The sequence below is a fragment of the Ciconia boyciana genome, chromosome 3 (assembly GCF_034638445.1).
Source record: "Ciconia boyciana chromosome 3, ASM3463844v1, whole genome shotgun sequence".
NCBI classification, from domain to species: domain Eukaryota; kingdom Metazoa; phylum Chordata; class Aves; order Ciconiiformes; family Ciconiidae; genus Ciconia; species Ciconia boyciana.
This window is the reverse complement of record NC_132936.1, coordinates 68,686,009-68,708,859: the sequence shown is the minus strand read 5'-3', so window position 1 is coordinate 68,708,859 and position 22,851 is coordinate 68,686,009. Positions and strand designations below refer to the sequence as shown.

General features: G+C 51.6%; 1 protein-coding gene across 3 annotated transcripts in view; it reads left to right on the top strand.

The window, feature by feature from the left end:
- The first annotated feature begins 4,633 nt into the window (after nt 1-4,633).
- TAGAP (T cell activation RhoGTPase activating protein) overlaps nt 4,634-22,851 on the top strand; it is a 54,746-nt gene continuing 36,528 nt past the window's right edge. The window contains exons 1-2 of one of the 3 annotated variants that reach the window (XM_072857933.1): nt 4,634-4,720; nt 13,394-13,482. In XM_072857933.1, the coding sequence (XP_072714034.1) occupies nt 4,634-4,720; nt 13,394-13,482 (176 nt within the window). Of the gene's footprint in view, nt 4,721-13,393; nt 13,483-18,198; nt 18,329-22,851 lie in introns of those variants that run through there. The other 2 variants (XM_072857931.1, XM_072857932.1) reach the window with 2 other exon arrangements.

Below are 22,851 nucleotides of genomic sequence, written 5' to 3'. Positions count from 1 at the left end.
AACCCAAGAACTGTGCCACTGAAGAACATCAAAACAATAAGGAGGTAGACAGGCCACCAGAATTGAAGTGGCTTATGTGGACCTGGACTGGGAATGTAAGAGTGAGCCATTTGTAGCTCAGTGGGCCCATGAACATTGGGACATCTAGGGAGAGATGCAACATACAAATGGGCTTGTGATCAAGGGGTGGTCCTGACCATTGAAGCCATCACACAGGTCACCCATGAATGTGAAACATGTTGTAATCAAGCCAGCCATGTGAGTAAAGTATTCCTGGACTACAGCGCGGTGGGTGGGTTATCGATATGGCAAGGCCTGGCAGATTTGGCTATATTGGACCACGTGCCAAGGCAATGTGCTCACCATGGTGGAAGCCACTACCAGATGGTTGGAAATATACCCTGTAACCCATAACACTGCCTGAAACAGCATTTGGGCCTTGAAAGGCAAGCTCTGTGGTGACATGGTACCCCAAAAAGAATTGAGTGAGACAATGGGACTAATTTCCAGAATAACCTCATAGATTCCTGGGCCAAGAAAGGTGGCATTGATTGGGTGTATCACATTCCCTATCACCCACAAGCCTCTGGAAAGGTTGAATGATATGATGAACTGTTGAAGACTGCTGAGAGCACTGAGTGCTGGGGCATGAAAACACTGGAATGTAATTTTAGCAGAGGATCTGCTGACTGTCCTGGTCCTGCCCAAGCAATGCCCCTGCATGCTGTGGGAGGAGATAAGGTCCCCGTAGTAGTGCACATAGGGAAGTGGCTGGGAAGGGCAGTATGGGTTGCTCTACCCTGGGAAAAAGGCAAACCCACTCAAGGGATTGTCTTTGCTCAAGGATGCAGGTGCACTTGGTGGGTAATGTGGAAAGACAGGGAGATCCAGTGTGTACCTCAAGGGGATTTAATCTTGGGGGAAAAATAATCTGTGAATTGAGTTGTATGTAAGTAATGCAGCAGGAACTGCCTGAACTGATGGAGAATGAGCTTCACCAGGAACCAGGTGAGTGCAGTGATGACCCAACCCAAACTGATCTTGGTGCCCAACAATCCCACATGCTGCTTCTCCTGTCCTGGGCAATGACCTTGACAGATGGGGCCAGACTCACTGACAGTTCTTACAGACATTTTGGGGAGGAGACCCATGGAATGGGATAATAATACCTCTTTACATGTCACGGAACAGGGTATAGTGGTTAATGAGGATGTATAAACCTGACTTGGATGTAAAGAAGGTTTGAGTATGTAGTATAAGTGTTGGTAAGAGGGGATTTCAAGAATGAGAAGCAGATAGAATGGGATGGTCAGAGGATACCTAGATGTATGAGATAACGTGGGACCTGAGCGTGACACAAATGGTATGGAATTAGGGATGGAGATTGTGCTGGGTCTGGCTGGGATGAAGTTACAAAGTTAACTTTCCCCATCGCAGCCTCTATGGTGCTGTGCTATGCATTTGGGGCTAGAACACACCACTGCTGAACAGTGCTTGCATGGTGTCAAGGCTTTCTCTCTCTTCCCTGCACCCCCAAAACCAAGTAGGCTAGGGATGGGCAAGAGGCTGGGAGGGGACACAGCTGGGACAGCTGACCCCAACTGACCGAAGGGATATTCCATTCCACATGACATCATGCTCAGCCATAAAAGCTCAGGGAAAGAAGGAGGAAGGGGGGGACATCTGTGGTTATGGCGTTTGTCTTCCCATGCAACCATTACGCGTGCTGAGGCCCTGCTTCCCATGGAGCGGCTGGACATCTGCCTGCCGATGGGGAGTCGTGAATTAATTCCTCTTTTTGCTTTGCTTGTACGTGCAGCTTTTGCTTTTCTTATTAAACTGTCTTTATCTTGACCCACAAGGGTTTTTTTTAAATCTAATTTTCTCCCTCTGTCCTGCTGAGGAGGGGGAGTGAGAAAGCGTCTGGGTGGGCATCTGGCAGCCAGCCAAGCTTAACCCACCACACTCATGTGCACATACATATTCACAGGATTTGTACACATGTTTATATACCTGAACATACATACGTTCTCCTCCGAGCTAATTCGCTTAGTAACAGTGGGCAAAGAAGACCAATTCAGCTTTTCAAATGGTGAAAATAATTTGAAATAAACTTCAGGTTGGAGAATTGCTATCAATTCCCTGAACTAATTATTATTATTACTGTCTTTCGTAGAGCTTCCAGGGGGGTAAGAGCGAGCAACGTTGACTGAATGTCAGTGAAATGCTATCCCTGCCCCAAGGAAAACCCAGGCACCGGCGCAGGTCCTGCACCGTTCAGGTGGCGCGAGCAGTGCCGTTAGGGACACCTGAGGGGAAACTGTCAACAGAAGTGATGGTAGCAGAGCCTGGATCTCAGTATGTACAAGACGTGGCAGATGGAGTGCAAAAGCAAACGGGCTGGCTAGCAGCAGGCACTTTAGTAATGAAGCATCACAGGAGCTCGCAGACCCCTCTCTGATTTTACTGGGCTATGTTCCAGAGTGCGTTTTCACTTTTTTTTTCCTTAAGTATCTGCAAATGAAAGCCTGCTAAGCTCTTGGATAAGATAAGTGTCTCTTTAACTTCTCAGTCTCTTATGAATTTCAAATAGCAGTTTTTTATTATCTTAATTGGTGACTGCCTGTTTTAATTAGGCATCACAGTTAATCTTACACTGCTGACACGTATGAAGCTTTGTGCAGAGCGAAACATGGTTTCTTTTAGCAGGAGCACCATAAGAAACATGAATTGTAAGAAATAAGATGATCACGTTTGCAATTCTGATTTTCATTTTCTTCCTTTCACTGTAGCCTTCAGTTACCACCTTCCGAAATTCTCCAGTATTTCACATGCAGGTAGGTCCTGGCCAAGACATTGTGTGAGCTTAGAAAAAATGTCTTCCCTTTGCAGTGGTCCGGAAAACTTTTCTGATCTAAACAACAATAGGCAGAAAGCAATGGTCTGTCTCACTTCTCCGAAGGCCTCAAGCCATAATTTTATCTGTCCAACTTGAGCTAATATCAAATAATAAACAAATATGTAAATGTAGAAACCAATCACTCCTGATCATGTTGTCTGGGAACATACTGCAACTTCCACAAAAGCTGGCCTGCGTTCATGTCCTGCAGGGCTTAACTGAGCCTTCACAATAGTTGCACTGATGATGCCAAACCTCCTGTAACTTCCCCCTTGATTTTTGCAAGCTGCCAGAGGGTGTCACAGAGGGAATCCAGCACCTTGGAAAGAAGTTTTATTAATATTTTATACAAGAGATGCACTCAGCAATAAAGCTGAAAAAATACAAGAGGAAAAAACCCCAAACAAACCAAAAAGCCCCCAGAACTCCCTGGATCACACAGAGCCAGGAAAGGGAGGGAAATCCTGGCAGAGCTAGGAGGCTGATTTGCAGCGGCCGGCTGTATGCAAGCAAGGGCAGAGCCGTTGTGGTTAGATGCAACTTTTGCAGGAGTCTGTATCTACCTGTCCTTTCAAGGGAGCCGAGTGGTTTTGCAAGGTGCTATATTTTGCTGGGTTCTTTTTAAGGAGTGCATTGCGGACAGGCAGGAACGTGGTATTTCATCTCTCTCCTCCCACAAGGACAAACTGGAGCTCTTAATAACCAGCTCGCATTTGACAGGTCACTTCTCCTTCTCATGGGGAAGAGCAGTTCGTATGCTTTTTCCTAGGTAAAATACCATAATCTGGACTGCAAGAGGTAGTGTCCCATCTGGAGGCAATTCATCATTACTTGAAACAAATCCTTCAACTTTATCTCTAGCTGCCAAGCAGCACAGCTCAGTGAGAGCAGGTCACTTGTAAAATATGATGGTTAAATACAGGCAAGTCTGTGGAGGAAATAGCCCACTTGGAACTGACAGAGCTCCCCTGCACTTGAGTCAGATTTCAGTGAGAAGATGGAGTGTGTTGGGTAGCAGAAAGTCAATCCCAGTTGTTTAAGAGCCCTGTGTAATTCTTACCCCAGTTAAAAGGGTGATTCCCCAAACCGGTGCCCAGGAGGCTGCTGAGGGTGTGTTTTACAGACCAAGCCAGACGCCTGTGGGCCTGGTTTGCACTGGTTTGCACTCAATGTCAGATGAGTGCATTATAGAGCCTTTACCTCCAGGCCGGTGGCGACACAGCCCCCTCTCCCTAATGTCCCTTGGCCCCATCCCTCATTCCTGCATGCCTGATGAACTCAGCTTTGGGCTGCAAGTTCCCCAGCACCAGTGCTCGTTATTTCTGACACCCTACGGTGTCCCATTCATACCTGCCACGCTGTCTCAGTAATAATGCTGGCGGGGAGGGCTTGGCTGCGCCACCAGTAAGTAAGCAGCCACGAAGGCTCTTCTCTTTGTAAGTCCCTTTTCACTTCATTTCTCCCTCGGCCCATTGATTTTTGGCCCCCTTTTCCGGCCAGGAGACAGGGAGCCCGGCAAGCCCGGCTCGGCGTCCTGCCGGTCCCCTCGGGTTTTGCTGCCCGAGGGGGGAGCGACTCCTCCCTCGGCGGGGAGGGCTGGGCTGGGCTGGGCTGGGCTGGGCTGGGGGGAGCCGGCAGCGGGGTCCCCGCTCACTCGCTCCGGCTCCGCGCCCGAGGCGAACCGGCGGCGCAGCGCAGCGCCGCGCCCCGCGCTCCTCGGCCGCCCCCGCAGCCATGCCGGGGCCGCGGGCCGGCGGGGCGGCGCGGCGGGGCAGCTGCGGCGGCGGCGGCGGCGGCGGTTGGGTGCCCGCGGCCGAGGCGGTGAGTGCGGCGCGGCGGGGCGGAGGTGCGAGCGGGGCCGGGCCGGGGCGGGGGCGCGGGGCAGCACCCCGCCTTTGCGGGCGTTAAAGGCGGTGCTGGCTGCTGCCGGGTACTGGGGGAGAGAGGCTGCTGGGGAGCTGGCTGCGCCTTTGAGCCTGGTCTTGGCTTTGGGAAAAAGCAAAAGCCGAGCCTTCTCTCGCAGAACTCTAGGAATGCGCTTCCTAGGGCACCGGGCTGGTCCCGGGCTGCGGGGCTCGGCGCGTTCGGGCTCCCAGCCCCGCACCGCAGGGCGCTCGATATCCAAAGAAAGAGGGCGGCGGGAGTCGGGGGGTATCGGGGTCCGATTATCAGAGGTCAGGCAAACGGGCAGGCCCCCACCTCCTGCCAGAGACAAGAGACTGCTTGACGATAGCCCTGCACGGCCAAACTCCTCAGACACCGCTTTAGGGCAGCAGAGCCCTGGAAAACAGAACAAACCCTCAGCCACGAGTAAATGGATATTGTTAAATTAAAACCAGAGGGTTTCTTGGCTGTAGCTGCGTGAGGGAAAGAGTTAAAGAGGGGGTTTTTTTGTTGTCGTCGTCGTCGTTCGTGTTATGCAGAGGTTTAACATCATCGCAAGAGACATGTTCCACATCAGCGCACGCTGTGAACTCTGTCCCGCAGCACCTGGCAGTCTGGTGTGAGCCCAGGACCAAAGCCCGGTCCCCAGGGGGGTCTCAGCTGCAGCGATCGCTCCTGTCAGCAGGGAGAGGAGCCCCGGCCGCCAGCGCATCGACTGGGAGGCCAGAAGGGACCGTTACATCATTTAGTCTGACCTCAGACAGGAGTGAGGTGCTGGCTGGGAAATAAAAAGAAAATTGCCGGGGACTGAATCTCTGCACCGAAACATAGTATTTCATCCTGATATTGTCAGCTTTGACAAATTGAGTCTTCCACAAAAAATGAGATTAGTGGCAGGGGCTCTCTGCATGAAACGCTTACACAGAGCTGCGCGTATCGTAAGTAGAAGCTTCGGAGCTTCCAAATGTAATGACTGGAAGGGTATTTTACATGCCAACTGGTCTGGCTTTCCATTGTTCCTCCTGCTCTTCGTAAGTAGGGCTGCTAGCAGAAACGGACTATTTTGCAGTGAGAGAGAGCTTACTGAAAAAAAGAGTTAAGAGGAAAAAAGAAAGAAAATAGTATGTGTTGTTCAAAGTTGTCAGCAGAGACATTGTAAAAAATTGAAATTTCAGATAAGCATAATTTTCTCTCTCATCTTCCTATTGCTTTCTTTTTAACCTCTCTTTATTTTTCTATTTCTGGTGAGAAAGTAGGAAAGGGACAAAAAGAAAAAAGTAGGTGATTATTTAGCAAAGAAAGTTGAGATGCTGACTGCCCCGAGATCAATTTTTTCCTTACTTAAATTTTTTCAAAAGTAACCCTTCAAAATACATTGAAAAAATGCTATTTTCTTTAGACATAACACAGCCCCGGCACTCGCACCCATAGCACAGCGCTGGATCTGACTTACTGCACTTTGCTGTTCAGTCTTGTCTTCACGTCTAGTTTGATGGATCTGGCTGCTCACCATTTTACTTAAGCCTGGTACTTTTTCAGAGTACCAAAGGTCTCCAAAAATGGAGCAAGGCAGTACCGAATAAGGCTCCTCAACTTACATCCCGCTTTTTCCGATATTAACAAGGTACATAAACCCCTCGCAACGGCACGGGAATGGAGCATCTCCGGAGTGCCAGGCTGTACTGGGACATGATCCCAAGAGACAAGAAGGGTGAATCACCTCCCCAGCCCCGTGCATCCATCAGTCCCGTGCACCATCTGCCACGCACCAGTGGGTCCTCCCGGGAGCCTGAGCAATGCCTGTCTACTGCAGATAGTCATGGATGTCTGGCTTGCATGGTGCGGCAGGAAAAGGGACAACAGTGTTTGCGGTTAATGAAGTCCAGTGCAAAGCTGCATCCCCCAGTAATTTGTTACCTTGGAAAGCAGGGGTGTGATGCCAGACAAATAACTGGCCCCACGGGAGGGCAGGACACCGGCAAGGCAGGACCAGGAGGGTGGTAAGATGATGAGGAGGAGGAACCTCCCGGTGCCAGTGCTGCTGGGGACGGCAGCAGTGTCCAGCAGAGCTTGTGAGGGGGACTTGTCACAGCTGGCTCTTAGAGAGCCTGCAGCAGGGCCCCTGTGGGGGCTGTAAATCACACTGATTGCACAGTCAATAAAGAAAATCTCACCAGTCCCCATAACCAGGCTGCTGGCTTTTAAACCTCTTTAGATAAAAATCTGTTTATTGCTGTGTTGTTAGAAGTTCAGAGTAACTGCACTGACTCCAATGATGTTAGTAGCACAAAGTAGCTTTGGAAAAGAGTTTTAATACAGACCAGCTTGAGGCAAGTTCCAGTCTGGTTTATTCCATGTAAGCCAGGAGCCACTCCAGTGACCTTGGGATGGCTAGCTTAAATTGAAGGTGCTGCCGCTTATTTCAGAGGAACCACTCTCTGCCCACGCTGATACAACAGAGACCAGAAATCCTCCTCTGGCATATATATGTAAGTTCCTTCCCAGCCTGCGTGACTGTTTCGGGGCAGCAGTGTCTCGGGTGTCCCCGTAAGTTGGGGAGCAGAGCCCTGCCTCCGGGCAGGCATCTGCAGGCGGTTTGGTCTGGCAGCACGGCGCTGCCTCGGAGAGTGTCTGGATGCTCCTGCCCTGCGCCGCCTGCTCCGAGCCCTTCCCACTCCCTCGCGGCCGTGGGACCTTGCCCTAGCCGTTCCCACCTGGCTTATTCCCTCTCCTCCTTCTCTTCTTCCATTTCCCCTATCCCTCCTGAATGACACCAGTTATACAGCAATAACAAGATTTGGTCCCTTGCTCCCATCACCTCGGTCACCCCCGTTACATCCCCACCTCATCTGTCCCCACTGTGCCTGCCCAGGCAAGGCCCTGTGTGCCGCGGTGCCTGTACAGCGCCGGCTGCACCCGCTCACCTCCCTGCGGGAGGGGACAGACCCTTTCCCTTCGCAGCCGGGTGGGGAGCTACGGGTGAGGACGCCCCGGCTGTGGGGACCACTGGGGGCTCGAGGCCTGGCCGCACTGGGGGGAGAGGTGGTCTCGCTTTCAAGGTGGAGCAGGGCTGCCCCATGGCTCTTGCCCCCTCCTTGCTGCTGGCCTTGGGTGAGAGACAAACCAGGGGAGAGGTACAGGCGAAAGCTCATTTAAAGGACTCATCCCTCCCAGGAGCCCCTTTTCCTCCCCTTTTTGGTGGTCCAGTGTGCCGGGATGGCAACAGCTGCCCCTTACCCGGCCTCCTCCACGTGTGCACATGCACGACATGGCCGGGGAAGGGAAAATCCCTGGGAATTTCGGTGTGTCCCCCAGGAAAACCTGGTTGAGGAAAGGCAGCGTTACCTGCCAGCACACCTCCCGGGACTCCCCCGGGCTCCTCTCTCTGCATCTGCTTTTGGTGTCTTGTGGGGTGTGGTTTAAGCGATCACTCAACGTGAACCCTGTGAAATTTCTGTGTTCCTGCCAGTGATGGATTCTTTCAGGAGGAGAAGGAAGGATGTGGGTTTGCCATTTTCACAAGGACTCTCACCTACCATGGTGGAGGGGGATGAAGAGGCTTTTAGTTCGTCCTTAAGGATTGCAGAAGTAGGTTTGTAAATTTGGGGGCATTTCTGAAAGTCCCAAAGAAATAAAAGTCCAGGTTTTAGGAACGGGTTTTGTTTTCAGCTAGTGCTGGCCCTTGCCTGCTGAAGAATCTGGGCACCTAAAAGTCTCTCCAGATGGCAAAATCATGTCCCTGTATATCTCTGAAGGAAATAACACTTTGAAAGGCTTTCCGAATGAGTAAAAACAAGTGATGCGTTTGCACCTATAAGCCAGCAGCACATGGTTAGCCCATCTGAGGAAGAATGACTAACCTCTGGATTTTCAGGTTTTTTTGGTGGAGTGCTTTGAGCTAATAAAGGAGTTGACTCCTCTGACAGTTTCAAAAAGCAAATCATTTGGTGCCAGGCTTATTCAGCACTCTCAGTGCCCTATATCCCACCACAACGTGCAGAGCAGCGATTTCTTTCAGGCTTTCCCTCCCATTTTCCTGATTATGGTCCAGCCTTCAGGCAGTTCTCCTTGTGGATGCCTGGGATGGAGCCCTTGCGCGGTGCACGTCGGTGATTTCATTAAGTAAAGGGCTCCCAGTGAGTGCACCTGAAATTCTGCAATCTGCAGATGTGATCCTTGCATTATCTGCTTTGTGTCTCGGAGTGAGAGTGGGTTACAGGCTAGAGTAAGAAGGGCTGGAGTTTAACTTGTGGCAGATACTGTGATATCCTCCATGAAGCAAGAAAAGATTTCTGTTAAGTGGAGGAAAACCTCTGAAGAGAGAAAATATAATGTAATTGATAGTCAATACTGGCGTAAATGGGTTCAAATTCTCCCAGCTCTTGGACCACCGGGCAAACCTGATTTGGCTTCTCTGTGCCTGCTGCACTCTTTCATTAGAAATCACATGTAGTTTTTTCCACTGAAGTACCAGCAACACTTGGGAATAAAGTTTTTCTTCACAGCATAATTGTTTGGTTCAATAAATGAAATGAAAATGCCCATCCTCTCCATGTAAATTAAAGACCAAACACAAAATCTGACAGGTATACCCAGGTTTTGCACCACGAACCCCTGACCTTGGCATTGCCCACCTGTACTGGCTTTTGAAGGGATTTCCAGAGCAGGGAGGTTTTACCAGGGATCATACGGGAGGCCGGGGAGGGGACGGCATCCCCAGTAAAGATGCTCAGTAGCCGTGAAGCAGCACGACGGCTGGGCGACGGCTCAGCAGTCCCAGGGGGCTGGTGGGAGCTTCTCATGGAGCTCTTCTTGCACTGATGAGGACTCAGGCCAGAAGGAAAAAATATACTCCCCATGTGGGAACTTTTATGCAAACTCTTCTAACAAGGCATTAATTTAATTTTTAAAACCATAAAAATTGACTGTGCTTTCCATGTGGAAATAGCCAGTTCCAAGCCCCTGGACCCTGATGAAGTAATTTATTGCTTTTACCTGAAACACATTGCATGCGCTGGATTGATTCCCCACATCCCAGTACCTCCCCCTTCCTAGATTTAGTCCTTTGCTACTGAACTGCGATAGGAAACCTCTCACCCCATCCAGACAGGATTTTTCTTCAATTCACCGAGAGGAGAGGCCATCACCTAGAGACCTAAGGGAGGGCATAATTTGGAAGGACTTCTCACCTGTCTCAGCCAGCAGCCAGCATGCTCCGTCTGCAGGTGACAAGCACCAGAGCTGGGTGAATCAAGGAAGATCTGTGCTCCATCCTCACTGCTGGGCCTGGGGCCCTGCCTCCCCACCTCTGCAAGGAGGTAGCGAACTACCGTGGACCCTGTCCCTCGCCCAGAGCTGAGTCTGCTAAAGCACATAACCCAGCTGCAAAGCGCGGTGGTTTCTGCAGAACCCGCCGTGGCTCCCCACCCTGAGGACTGACACTTGGGTTCATGCCTCAGCCTCTCCAGAGACCCTCCAGCATCACAGCCCAGAGCCAGGTCTTGCTCACCGTTGTATTTGGAGTGAGAGGAGGAACATCAGGTCTGGTATTTTCACTGGTGCCAAAATGTGTGCGTGTGTATGTATGTAACTTGAAACGTATTGCTCATTTAATCTTCGCTATTTGCACGTGGTAGAAGAAATTGTGGCAACTCTGGAATAACAGGAATAACAGTAACAGGAATAATTTGCTTTATACTGGTTCAGGGAGAGGAACAAACCTGTCCTTCCCCACAGTGCAGCGCTCTTTGTTTGCCCTCCTGGTGACACGTCGTCCCAGGCACCCCGCGCATCACGCTGCCACCAGCTGTGACCCCCATCCCCTCCCCAGGCGGCAGTCGGGAAGGTTGCGTTTCCCTGAGCATCCCCTCTCCGCTCTCCAGAGAGCGTGCCTCCGGCTGGCCCTAGGTGTGTTCAGAAATGGTTCCTGGCCGACCTCGCGGTGCTGCTTGCTGGCAGACGTTGCACCAGATTAAGAAAGTGGTGTCTGCCCTCCCACGTGCAGCTTGTTTGGGAGTCTGCACTGAACAGTCCTCGTGGGTTTAAACGGAGGCGGGATGACAGACAACACTGATGGTTTTATAAGCTGGTATGGTCACAGCTCATGATACAAGGGAATAAGCTGGGAAGAAAACAGACCTCTGCCTGGGTTAGGATTCTCCCTCACTCGCCCCGCAGTGAGCACCTGTTTCCATCACGGGGGATTTATCCTGAATCTGCAAGCCCAGCGATGGACAGACCATGCCCCCCCACATACCATATTTTAAACTGGAGCTGAAGGACTCCCCCAAGCTGGAGTCCTGGTGGGCTCAAGCATGAGGACAACAGCCTACAGCATCTTAGGAGAATAACCTTTCCCCAAAACTTGCTTAACTCTGTGTGCTCTGCAGTGACTGCTGTGCGAGCAACACGGGCTTGGTCACGTACTAACCTTTTGTCAAGCAGCTGACTTCAGAAAAGCTTCTGGTAATAATGAGTCAATGTTTATCAAAGAAAGGGTTTTTTCTTTTATCAGAGCAGCAGGGTTTTGCTGCTCTGATAACAGACACACGTACATAATAAGCGATTTCAATGTTCATTTCTTTGACTTCCGATTGTGTATTTTAAGGTATTTGTCACAGGTAGGCAGCAAAAAGGGCCGTGATAGTACAAGCATGGGAACAATCATTGCATTCAGATGCCTGCTCCTCTGCCGGTATGAAGCAGTGTCACCTACTCCGGTCACACAAGCTCCCACGTGCAAAGAGGCCACAGGAGTAAATATACCAGTGTCAAACTGGTATAAACTAGGCATAAACCAGGAGTAAATATACCAGTGTCATCCCTGGCATTCAAGTCCTGCCCCAGAGCCAGGGATACCACAGCGTGCCCACTCCTGTCTTTCGCTGTTCCTAGCAGAAAGGGCTTTTCTAGTATCTCACCGCAGTGCTGCTGCACCTTCACAGCCACACGTGCCAGTGCCTTTCCCTGCAGCAAGAGCAAGGTGACTTCTCCCGCTACTGCTTTACTTTTCTCTGCTGATAGCAGCCAGGAACATCGCTCATCTCCTCTGGGAAACTGCCTTTGCTTTGGGTTACACGGGCCGGGGCACCATAGGGGTGGGCTCGGCCGGCTCGACTCCCCATCACCCTTCACAGTGCTCGGTCCCCGACACCCTCACGGAGCACTTGGTGCCTCCAGCTCCGCTCTGCATTGCACAGGTGCCCTCCTTTGCGCCGGGCTGGTTTGCACTGACTCAATGAGATCTTCTTGGTTTCTGCCTGCTAGGAAATTCGTCAGTTCCTCATCTCACCTCCACCTTTGGCAACGGCACTTGGTGCATGCACACACACAAACACACACACATGCTCACACTCACCTCCTCCATGTCTCCCCAGCAGAAGACTGAGGCCCAGTTCTCCCAGGAGAGAAGATCTGCAGGCACAGATAGTAGGGCTTGTTTGCCATTTGTAAACCCCATGGAGTGGTATGCTGCTAACAACTTTCAGGAGTAAAAATTGAGTTAGAGGTGAAAGCTGCTGAAATTCTGATGAATTTGGAACAAAGTTTCGATAAAAAGCAGATGGCGTTTTTAGTCATTCTTTTTCCACTCAGTAATCGGGGCCAAATGTTCAGAAAGTTGTCTGTAAATATATCACCCTGCTTTTCAACTATCTCAAAAAAATACTGCAAATACGACTTTAATAAAACAGGCATCCCCCAAAGGGCAGTAACCCGCCCTTTATCGGCCTCATGTCAACGCTTGGCAGCAAGGAGCCATTTCTTGCCTCTGATGCTCCTCTGCTGTGTCACTTGTTCCTGAAATAGCATCGTTCCCTGGTGCTCGTGCTCACGTTTGGATGGCGGGTGGCCACATAGAGCCCGCTGTCCTGAAGCCCAGATTTGAAGGATTTGAGCTCTTTAAGAGGCAGGCAGCTCTCCCATGGATTTGCAGGAGGCAGCTTACCCACCTCGAACTGAAGCCAGCTTGGCTGCCTCTGCAGGGCACCTGGCTTGCTTCTGGGAGCCCAGCTGGGCTCACCGAGAGCAGCCTCCTCTCACCCTACCTTACAGAGTTAGAGCGTGGAGGTCTGTATCCAGCCCAGCTGCTGCAGGGGCCTTGTATAGTCAGTGCAGAGAAGTGGGCACTTCTGGGAAAGGACATGGCTCCTCTTCTCCCAAAGCCGGCAGCAAAAGTAGGGAAGGAAGAATGGTGCCCTACAAGCGTCCATGTCTCCCCACTGCTTGTTAAAGGAGCTCAGGGTGAGCAGCCCCCACGCAGACACTGGTGCTGAGGTTGCCCTAATTTGGGCAGACACCCACCGGGGGGCTGCGGCTGGTGGTCCTAGGGCTTTGGCTATGGTGTTGTGGCTGTGCACCTGCCCTGGCCAGTGCTGCCGTGCCCGGCCGCCTCCGCAGGGCAGCGGCTGTCGTGCCGACCGCTGCAGGGCTCGGAGCCCTGGCACTCGAGGGCAAATTCGGCAACACCCAGGAGTTAGGAGCACAAACAGACTTTATCCTTTTCCCGTACACACTTTGTAGCAATTACTCCTTTAAATGCTCAAATCCCTCACCTTTGCGGGAGCTTTGCTGGATGATGGAAAGTGATAACAAACTCATTCTCATTTTCAGCCCCTCAAGACCGTTCCTCCTCGCCGGCGTTCAGCACCATCGCTCTTATTCAGCAAAGGTTTGAGCAAGCCATGGTTGCCTTCAGCCAGGTATGTACATTGTGTGCTGTATACACAGTGCCTGCACAGATGTTTAATGCCCAGGAGCGAGGCAATATACCTTGGCTTGCGCATGCACATAGCATGCGACGCCGCTGTCAGAGTCCTGCACTAGAGGACCCCAGGCGAGTCGTAGATGGGGGAGTGTACACGCGGTCCCTGGGCAGCTGAGCTGGCAGAGTCGTGGGTGCAGAGTGGGGGCTGCTGTTGTAGAGGGGACGGAGGGGAGAGGCAGTGGGAACGGCACCTCCTGGCATTGCCCCCAGCTGCTCTTGTGCTCTCCCACCAGGCCTGTGCGAGCCCAGCAGGAGCTCAGCCTCTTCCTCCCATCTCTCCCACCCCATGACAAGGGCTGCCAGCGCTGGCTCCCTGTTCATATTAGTTTCTGCCTATGCTATTGAGAAGACTCTGTTGGCAGCTTCCCCTGCAGAGCATTTCAATTCTTTGCTTTCCAGCTGTTTTTCTTTCTTTTGGGTAGCAAAGCCTTTAAAACAGGCAGAAGAGTTGGCTGTGGTAGCATTTGCTGCCTTATTTTGCTACAGGTCATGGCTTGCCCAGCCAAACCAATGGGAAATTTCTGCTGACGCTAGTGGCAGTGCCTCCTTCCTTCATTAAACTGATTTGCAACAAGCAGAGGAACACTGTCATTTGAACTGCAGCTACTTCACTGCAATGCCCTGACTTCCCTTCTATCCGCTAATAAACCCAGTCCAGTTAGTCAAGCGGCACTGCTAACTGGGCATGGTGGTGTTGCAAGTAGGCTCGCTGTGTGTTTGAAAAAAAAGCTTACAGAGGAAAGGCAAGAAGGGCAGCAGTATCTTGGGTTTTCAGGCAGCAAAAGTCTGAGTCCTTGCGCATTCCTTGCTTGGGGAATGGGGCAAGCTGTGCTGTATGAGCACTTGCAGTTAATTATTCTTCAGTTATGTCTCTTTCTCAGAATGAGCACATTTTTTGCATTCGTTTCTTGAACATCAGGAGCTGTCAGACTATGAGACAGGCTGAGTTTAACACATTTTCCTTTCACTGGAAACATTCTTGATTGAAGTCTGTGCAGCAGCTCTGTGTGACACCTCCTGGCTTGCCATACGGCTCCATCTCAGAGACCAGAATCATCCTACAGCTCTGGGGGACAGGTGGAACTCAAATACTGAACAAGTGCCCAGGACTCACTGCTCTGTTTTCTTTGATGCCATAATTTACTAGGTGTTACAAGTGAAAAATACTACCACCACCACCCCCACCCCCCCACCCCCCCCCCAAGCCCTGCAAACTCCAGGAGCCTGAGCCTGCAAGAAAAAGGGGCGGTTGATGTCTCTATAGGAAGGAGACAGCAGCATCCCTGCGTTGGCTGGTGATGGGTGACCGGCTGGAGGGGCAGTCGTGCCCCACCTCCAGCCCTGAGTCCCTGCCTCCTCCAGCCTCTGGCTTTGGCTTTCAGACCTCTGTCCGTGAGAATGAATCTGGCTGGGCAGGAAAGTGGTCCCAGTGCCTCATCCCCGCTTCATGCACAATATGGGTCCCCCCTCTCATTTCTGCAGGAGGCAGCATTTACCAAGAGCACAGAGTGCTCCCGGTGGTGTAATCCACGTTGTTGCTGGTGCCATCAGCTAATTTGCAGCTGGTGCCAACAGCTAATTTGCCTGTGGCCTGGGTGTATGGAGGAGGGAGGTATGCTCTGGCAGTCTCCCCCATTTTACTACCCCTCCAGACAAAGCCACTTTAAGGTATCTCAGCAGGACAAGCAAACATAAGGTGCCAGCACTGGGCTGTTCCTATGATGGGAAAAGGGAGGGAGAGGGCAAGCAGCAGAACTGGGCGGAATAGTCCTTGGGACCCGGGTTTGCCTGTTTGCACTTCATATGGTGAGCTGGGGCAGGGCAGAGCAGGGGCTGCTGCTCCTCCAGGCAGCGGTTCAGCAGGAGCTGCCACCTCCCTTCGCCCCAAGCCTTCCCTCCACGGCCAGCCTGGCTGCCCAAGGAGCATCGCTCTCCAGGCAGTGTGGGCAGGAGAGCTGCGATGGTTTTCTCTCTCGGCAGCTTGCTCCCCTGGGTGACTGCCTGCTTTGCCTATGCCTGGAGCTGGTGCTAATCCCACCAAATAGCCTAGGCAGAGCCTCAGCTGCTTCACCAGCACCTGCCTCACAGCACTAATGGCCACAAAGGCCTTGAATTACCTCATCTCGCAAAAGGAAGTATCATTTCCACTGAATGCATTTGGGTCAATGAATACACAAAACCTCTGAGGTGCAGAAGAGGCTTGTGTGAAAGTCAGGTTAAACCCCGCTTCCTTTGTGCTGCAAACACAGTCACTCCCCAAGACCTCCCAGCCCCATGGCCAAGCCACTGGTGGCTTCACCGTGACATGATGCAACAGAGAAGGCCCACAAAGCCCTGTGGAAAGAGCTTTTTGGTTGTGAACGGCACAAACTAATCAGCCTTTAAATGAAAAATGTCTTTTGTATTCCAAAAAATGTTTCCATCTTGGGCAACACTCCAGACGTGCTGCCTGCAGACATGGTCTAGAACCTCTGAACCTACAGAAGCATAAGTAGGAAAGTCTCTGTTACACTTAATAGCAGGAAAATTGTCGCAAGTTGGAATTGTCACAAGGAACCCACCTCCATAAAGCAGTCACCTTTCAGGATTCAGAGTAGTCACAGATGGAATATCCCCTGAATTTTTCTGTGCAGGTAGTAAGCTATACAAATACCACAGAGCACTTACTGGAGCATTACCCTTCATAGCCATTATACAGTGAGGATGAATTTCAAGTGGAGGCGAAAGCCTTTGTGATCTGGTTGCCAAACCCGTGAACCATCCAGTCCTGACTGTTCTCAGTCTAAATGATTATTTTCCCTTTCCCCTACAGAGGTTCACAAACTACCTGCCTGGGCTAATGCAGGTGATTGTAGTAACTGAACCGTAAGTCATTTCCAGAAAATTGACGAGTTTATTCACCTTGCAGATTCGACTGCCTAGAGATTAGTTTCCTTCAGCTCTCAATCCAGTTCCGGATTGCAGTAGCATGCGGGACACACTCGAATCAGCTAGTGCAGATCCAGACATTGACCGAAGAGTTAGCTCGTGAGATAAAGTCACTGCAGTGTCTGGTTTCTGGGCCTACTGAGCAATTATCAGTAGCATTAGGAAAAGGTAACATAAGCATACTCCCACGCTTACTTTCTGGTTATTAACCAACATGCCAATCAGAAATCCTTTGGATTTATGTTGGAAAACTATCGATGACAAACTTCAAGTAACTAGGGCAAACCTTTTGTTTTAAAGCACACATCCTGCATAGCAAACTGAGACCCTGAAGGAACATGGTCCTTGGGATGTTGTCTAGAGGACATTTCCTGACAGTGGATGTTTATTTTTGTACCAGGCTTCTTCTGTACCTCTGAGGCTGAGTTTGCATATTGCTCATTAGGTGCTATCTTCATTACCTGCTCCTGGCAGGGAAGACATTGAACAAGGCGCATCCTCTTCAAACATTTATGGGGACAGGATTCCTACTCCAAGATTTTCCACTGGGTTTTCCACTGACGTAGTGCTGGAGAGGTCAGTGGACCCAGACCAACTCTTGCCATGACTGCAGATGCAATTGCAGAAGATGAGAGGCGCAGTGTACTGAAGATGGCACTCAGCTGGGCTTTCAGGAGAGTGAGGCAAGTCTGATCTGCAGCTTTTATTGTGACATTGGGAAAGTAATCTAATTAACCACTGTCTTGATTTCTGGCCTGATAGGGAAGCTAGCACTGCATTTCCTTGCAGAGGGAAACATCTATTCGGGGGGTCTTCACAGTGATAGAACAAGGAGTGGGGGAGCTTGGGCTCTGTGTGATCTTTTCTGTGTTGCCCCAGCTCCTTCCCCTGCCCAGGCAGCCAGGTCCAAGCAGGGAGGCACAGCATGTGCTGAACTCTCCTACAGAGATGCTGGATCCCATCCCAACACTGAAGATCTGATTTCTGTCATCATGCAACCACATTTAGTTGCCTTTTTATTTTTTTTTTCAGTGGTGTGACAGACTTGCCTTGCCAAGCTGAGAAAGCTCAGGGAAATATCTGCAGAGATGCAGAGGGGGTGAGTCATGCAGAGTCTGGTGGCTGACAGCAGAGACCCTTGTGTGGAAGGCTGTGGTTAAAGGAGGTGGGAGGGTTTCTTGCTGGCCACAGGACTCAAGTGGGCAGGTGTATATGAGTCAAGTGAAGGCTGCTGCAAAACAAGATCTCTGACGGTGAAATCAGGGTGGTTGCTGGTAACACTAGGGAGTTTTATGGGTCAGCTCAAAGCTTCAATTTCCTTTGTGTACCCTCCTACTACTTCTTGACAACCATGCTGCTCCTGCCCTTCACTTCTTCTCTTCATTCACTTTTACTCTCTTCTTCCATTTTTCATCCTTTGTGTGCTTATACTAGCTAAATGATTTAGCTCGCTTGTTTAACCAGCTGATGATAGTACCGTGAGTTTTCTTTCATAGGCTGACTGATGGGAAAATAATGAGTAAAAAAATAACACTATCATAGCACCAGCCGCATGGAAGCATAGTGGGTAGGGTACTGCCTTTCAAGGGAAGAGTGGGCGTCCACCCCCTGCTCTGGTCCAGATGACCTATATCATCTTCAGCGTGACATTTCACCTCTCTGCACCACAAGTCCCCATCTGTAACACGGGGTTAACAATGCTGCCTTTCCTCACAGGGATACGCCGAGGAAAGGAGTAGGTAACATCAGGAGGCACTCAACACAGCAATGGGGCTGATTCATTCGGAGGTAGGCATAAGACAGTCAGGAACTGCAGAGACCTGGAGCAAACCCAAAAGATGAGGTTTTTCAGGGTAAGACTCATCCCTTTATTAACTGTTAGCATAACAGGGCTCTGATCCATGTGGGGATCCCTCTTTTTTTATAATACAAGTAATAAATGAAAGTACTTCGTATTAATTGAGAGCAGTTTACTTGAGAAAGAGTCTTGTGAAAACAGGCCTATTTATAAACACAGAATTAACATATTCAGCTTCTCTTGAGGGTTGGTTCAAAACAGTTCATAGAAACTGTTCCGATAAGAAAGCCAGAGTTTGGCTGACATTATTACAGCAGGTGTCTGCTTTCTTTGGAAATGTTACGTTTTTGTTGAAAAAAACAACACTAAAAATATCACCCAAACTAAAAAGCTTCTTAATGGCAAAAATATGTCATAGTTGTTGATAGAGACCTTAAAACTTTTGTTCTACCTGTTTTCTAACTTTCATGTGAGCTGTAGAAACTTGGCCTGCGTGACTCGCCTTTGTGCTTTTGATAAATTACAGTCTCATGAAAGTTGCAATCCAAATTTGTTCAATGAACACCAAAAACATAGTTTTCACACCAGGAAAGCTAAGCATGTTCTGAAGCAGTATCGCCCTGCCACTAACTGATGTCACCACACACATATCTGTGGCTCCAAGAGCAGTCCCTGGGGGCTGTGATGGGATGAATTCGATGGGGTGAATCAGGAGCTGAGGCATCACCCATACAGGGGTTAGCCCGCAGCAGGATGGCCTGCAGAGCCCATGCTGCCAGCGTGACGAGAGAGGTGTCCAGGTTGTCCCCAGATGCAGATGCATCGGGGCATCCATGCAGCTTTAAAATGACTGGAGGGACTTCAAGTATTACTGCCCTGTTCCTACTTGTCACCATTCCCTCTCTGGAAGTTATAGCCAGCAGCAAAGGCCGGTGGGTGGGAGCTCACAGCTCTGGTACCAAGTCTGCTACTTCTGTATTACGGTGCTGAGTGATGGGGCTTGAACTAAGCTGGAGGTTTTCCCCTGGAGAAAACCTGGGAGCACTCACTTGCTCCGTTTTACCTGCAGACTGGTGGGAGCAGGACGCTCATCGGGTGGGCAGTGACAAGCAGCATCCAGCTGCTGGGCAGCAGCTGCCGCCCTCCCAGATGCTGAACCGTACAGTTATTCCACACGGGGCAGAGTCTGTGCTTCCACCAACACGCCTTCTTTAAAGCGATAAAACTTTTATTATGTGTCCAAGCCTCAGTCATAGCCAGCTTACCTCTAAACAGCTGATCATTTAATTTCATTTCTAAATGAAACTCTCAGGCAAGCCAGAAAAGGTTTTTCTGACCTTTCTGCATAAACATGGCTATTCCCATGTGTGTGCCACAAGAAATGTGCAGGGGCAAGTGCGATGTTGCTGCTGGACACATCTAGGAGTCAGCTGAGTCCAGCAGTACTGCAGACATCTGGACAAACACGTCTTTATCCAGAAACGGCAAGCACTCTGCAGTGCTCACAGGATGCTTTTAGAAAACAGGATTCCGTGTTTTTTTGAAGTGTTGTACCTAGAAAAGAGAGCTTGTAAAAGGCCTTGCAGGGATGGGGGCTTCAGTGCTGTGGCCCTGTCAAAGAACTGGTCTGAGAAGAGATAGCCTCAAACTGAGAGATGCGCTGATGAAAATCAGGAGCATTGCATTGCAGGTCTCGGCGAAGGCTAATTAACACCCGTGACAGCTTACATCCTGTCTGCTGGTGGAAAGGAAACATGCCGTAGGCGTCCCAAGGCTGACATTCATGCCTGTCATTTCCCCCGTGTTGCTGCCGTGGGGAAGACGGCACAGCCGGCAGCGTGCCGGCATGGGGACCGCTGGCACCCCGGGCCCCCGGGAGCTGGCAGGCAGACACCTGGCTGGGACGGGGGGCTTGGGGGAGCAGCATTGCTCTGATGGGGGTCGCAGGCTGACGGGGAGGGGGGACTCCCTGCTGACGCCTCCCCCTAGTTAGCCGCTGTCCCTTCTGCCTCAGCAGTTTTCTGCATGGCGTTTGCTGCTGCTCTCGGAAATCTTGGAAAGGCGCGTACAGCCCATTAACGCGCAGGAGGACCAGTGCTCCCGAGCCTGCCGGGAGCGCTGATAACCCTGGCCATTGCTGGTGATGCCTCCAGGGCCTCCAGCCAGGACCTCCCCACACTCAGCAGCCCGCGGCAGCCTGTGGAGGTCTCCTGCAGCAGAGCATCAGCCCTGGGCTTGCCAGGGCACCAGCTCTGCTAGCAAACGGGGACTCTCAGGGACTTTCCCCATCACTGGCACGGGATCATCCCTGTCAGAAAGTGTTCAGGTGTTCCCAGCATGTCTCTGCCTGGGCCAGCCAGCCCTTGCCAGCAGCTCCCCAGCACCGTCCGGAAACTGGCATGAGCTGGCTGTCCCCAGCGGGTGGCTTGGATGAGGTCTCCCTGCTGGGCAGGGCGATAGCCTTGAGCAGCAAGGACGTGGACTGCCCCGTGCGAGGTCGCCCCACAGCCAGGCCCATGCAACGTGCCAGCATTGCCACGGCTTGTGTTTGGTGTCTCCCCAGACACCGGGTGGGGACACTATGAAGGACCATCCTCTGCCCTGAGCCCAGGGCATGGGCAGGACCTGGCCATGCCAGTGGTGCAGCCCCGGTCTCTTTAGCTCCCTTCCCCACCCAGCAAACCCACTTTCCCCCTGTTCATTTCATAGATCAGACCTGGGTGCGAGATTCCCTGGTGCTATGAGAGCATTTGGGAGGCTACGTCTATGATAACAGCACCGTCTGCCTCCTCTAACTGGGGCTGCCCTATGCAGCACCTCAGCCCTTGATGGGTTTCGCAGGATGCTCCTCGGGCAGCCCTGGCACGTGGCTGCTTTCGGGGCCCGCAGGACAACCCCAGCTTCCCCACGGATGCTGAAGACTTTCACCTTGGCCGCCCACAGCGCTCTCCCCTGTAGGGGTGGAAGGTTTCTTACCAGGTACGAAGGCAACGCTGTTTCCTCTCGGAAGGCACACCACAGGACCTCTGCACGTTTCCTCTGTGTGCAAAGCACCAGCAGTCGCTGCTTTCCGTGGCAGCTGGGCACACTGCCCTGCCCTGCCCTGCTCTGCCCTGCTGGCTCTCCCTGTGGTGGCTCCTGTCACCTCGGCCACCCCATGGAGAAAAGATGGGGGAAAGTGCTGGATGTTGGGCAGAAGAAGACCTGTGGAAAAGAAACCAGGCAGGAGTGGGAGCAAGCGAGAAAAACGTCTCCCCTCCTCAGCCTGGCAGGAGGTCCCCAGCCCTGCGCTCACGATGGTTTGTCACCATGATGGGGTGAGCAGGGAGTCTGCTAACATCAGCACAGAAACTGCCCGTCCGGCCCAGGGAGGAGCATTTCAAAGCTACAAATCATGCCTGGAAAAGCACCGAGGAGAAGCAGGGAAAAAGCACGTATCTCCATCCTGGCATTGCCCCAGGAGTTTCCTATGAGGCCCCCCAGTTCAGGCAGGGAAGGGCAACTTCCAGGTGGGGGAATCTGAGGTGAAGATGGGATGGATGACTTGTCTTTTGCGCTAGTTGGGAGGTGCCTGTACCCCAAGCCTCAGCTGTGCAGACCCATATGCAGGTGGTGGTGAGGTGCCAGCCCAAGTGTAGTGGGAGCAGCAGCCCCTCTGGGTGTCCAGACCCACACCCAGCCACCCTCCTTCATTTCTGTGTCTCCTTGGCTCCAGGGCTGCTGGGTCAAATAATCACAAACACAGAAGTCTCTTTTTCTAAAGCATCTTGAGAGCCTGAATCACTTTTGCACTTGGGATTTAGTGGTGGCAGCCTATAGGTCTTTTGGAGAGGACATCTCTGGCCCTCTCCATATTCCCATTCCCTGGGTCCATCTAGCACTGGCTGCACAGCCCTGCTTTAGCTGTGTGTCTCTGAGTCCTTCGTAACCCTCCCAGGGAGCCTCTTTTCCCACCCTTGCCCCTCACACTCCATTGTGTCCGGGGGAGACCCTGCCAGTGCCTGGGCTGCAGGGCCCTCCCCAGCCTCGGGTGAGCCCCAGGGCCGATTGGAAAAGCAAATCTGTGCACCTGCTGGCAGTGGTCTTGAAGGTGAGCTCCTCTGACCTGCAGTGGGGGAGGACACTGCCAATCTGCATGGGCCCACTTCAGTGCCCAGAGCTGACCTAGGTGGGACTCCAAGCTACAGCCAGAGCAAAGCCAGACTAAATGTTTCGGGCTTAGGAAAGCTTGGCATTTTCCTTTTCCACCTGATTTTCAGTCCCACTCGTTGTGCTGCTGATTTCCTGCATGCCCACAGGAAACTCACTTTGTCCTCCTCCTCAGCATCCTCCCCAGGGAGGAATACTGAGATACACAGGGGAACAAAAAGCAGCTAAGAGCCGGGTCCTGTTACTACCCCAATGCAAGTGTACTTGGCATGTTCTTGTACAGCCCACTTGTGCCAGTGTTGACAGGCACCTTTGAGAGCAGGAAAAATGAGAGATGGAGGGCTGCAGGGCCCTCCCAAGGCTATGATAAGCCCCAGGGCTGAGCTGAGCCGAGTAACTCTCATCTCCCCTTGCTCACGTGTGCCTGAG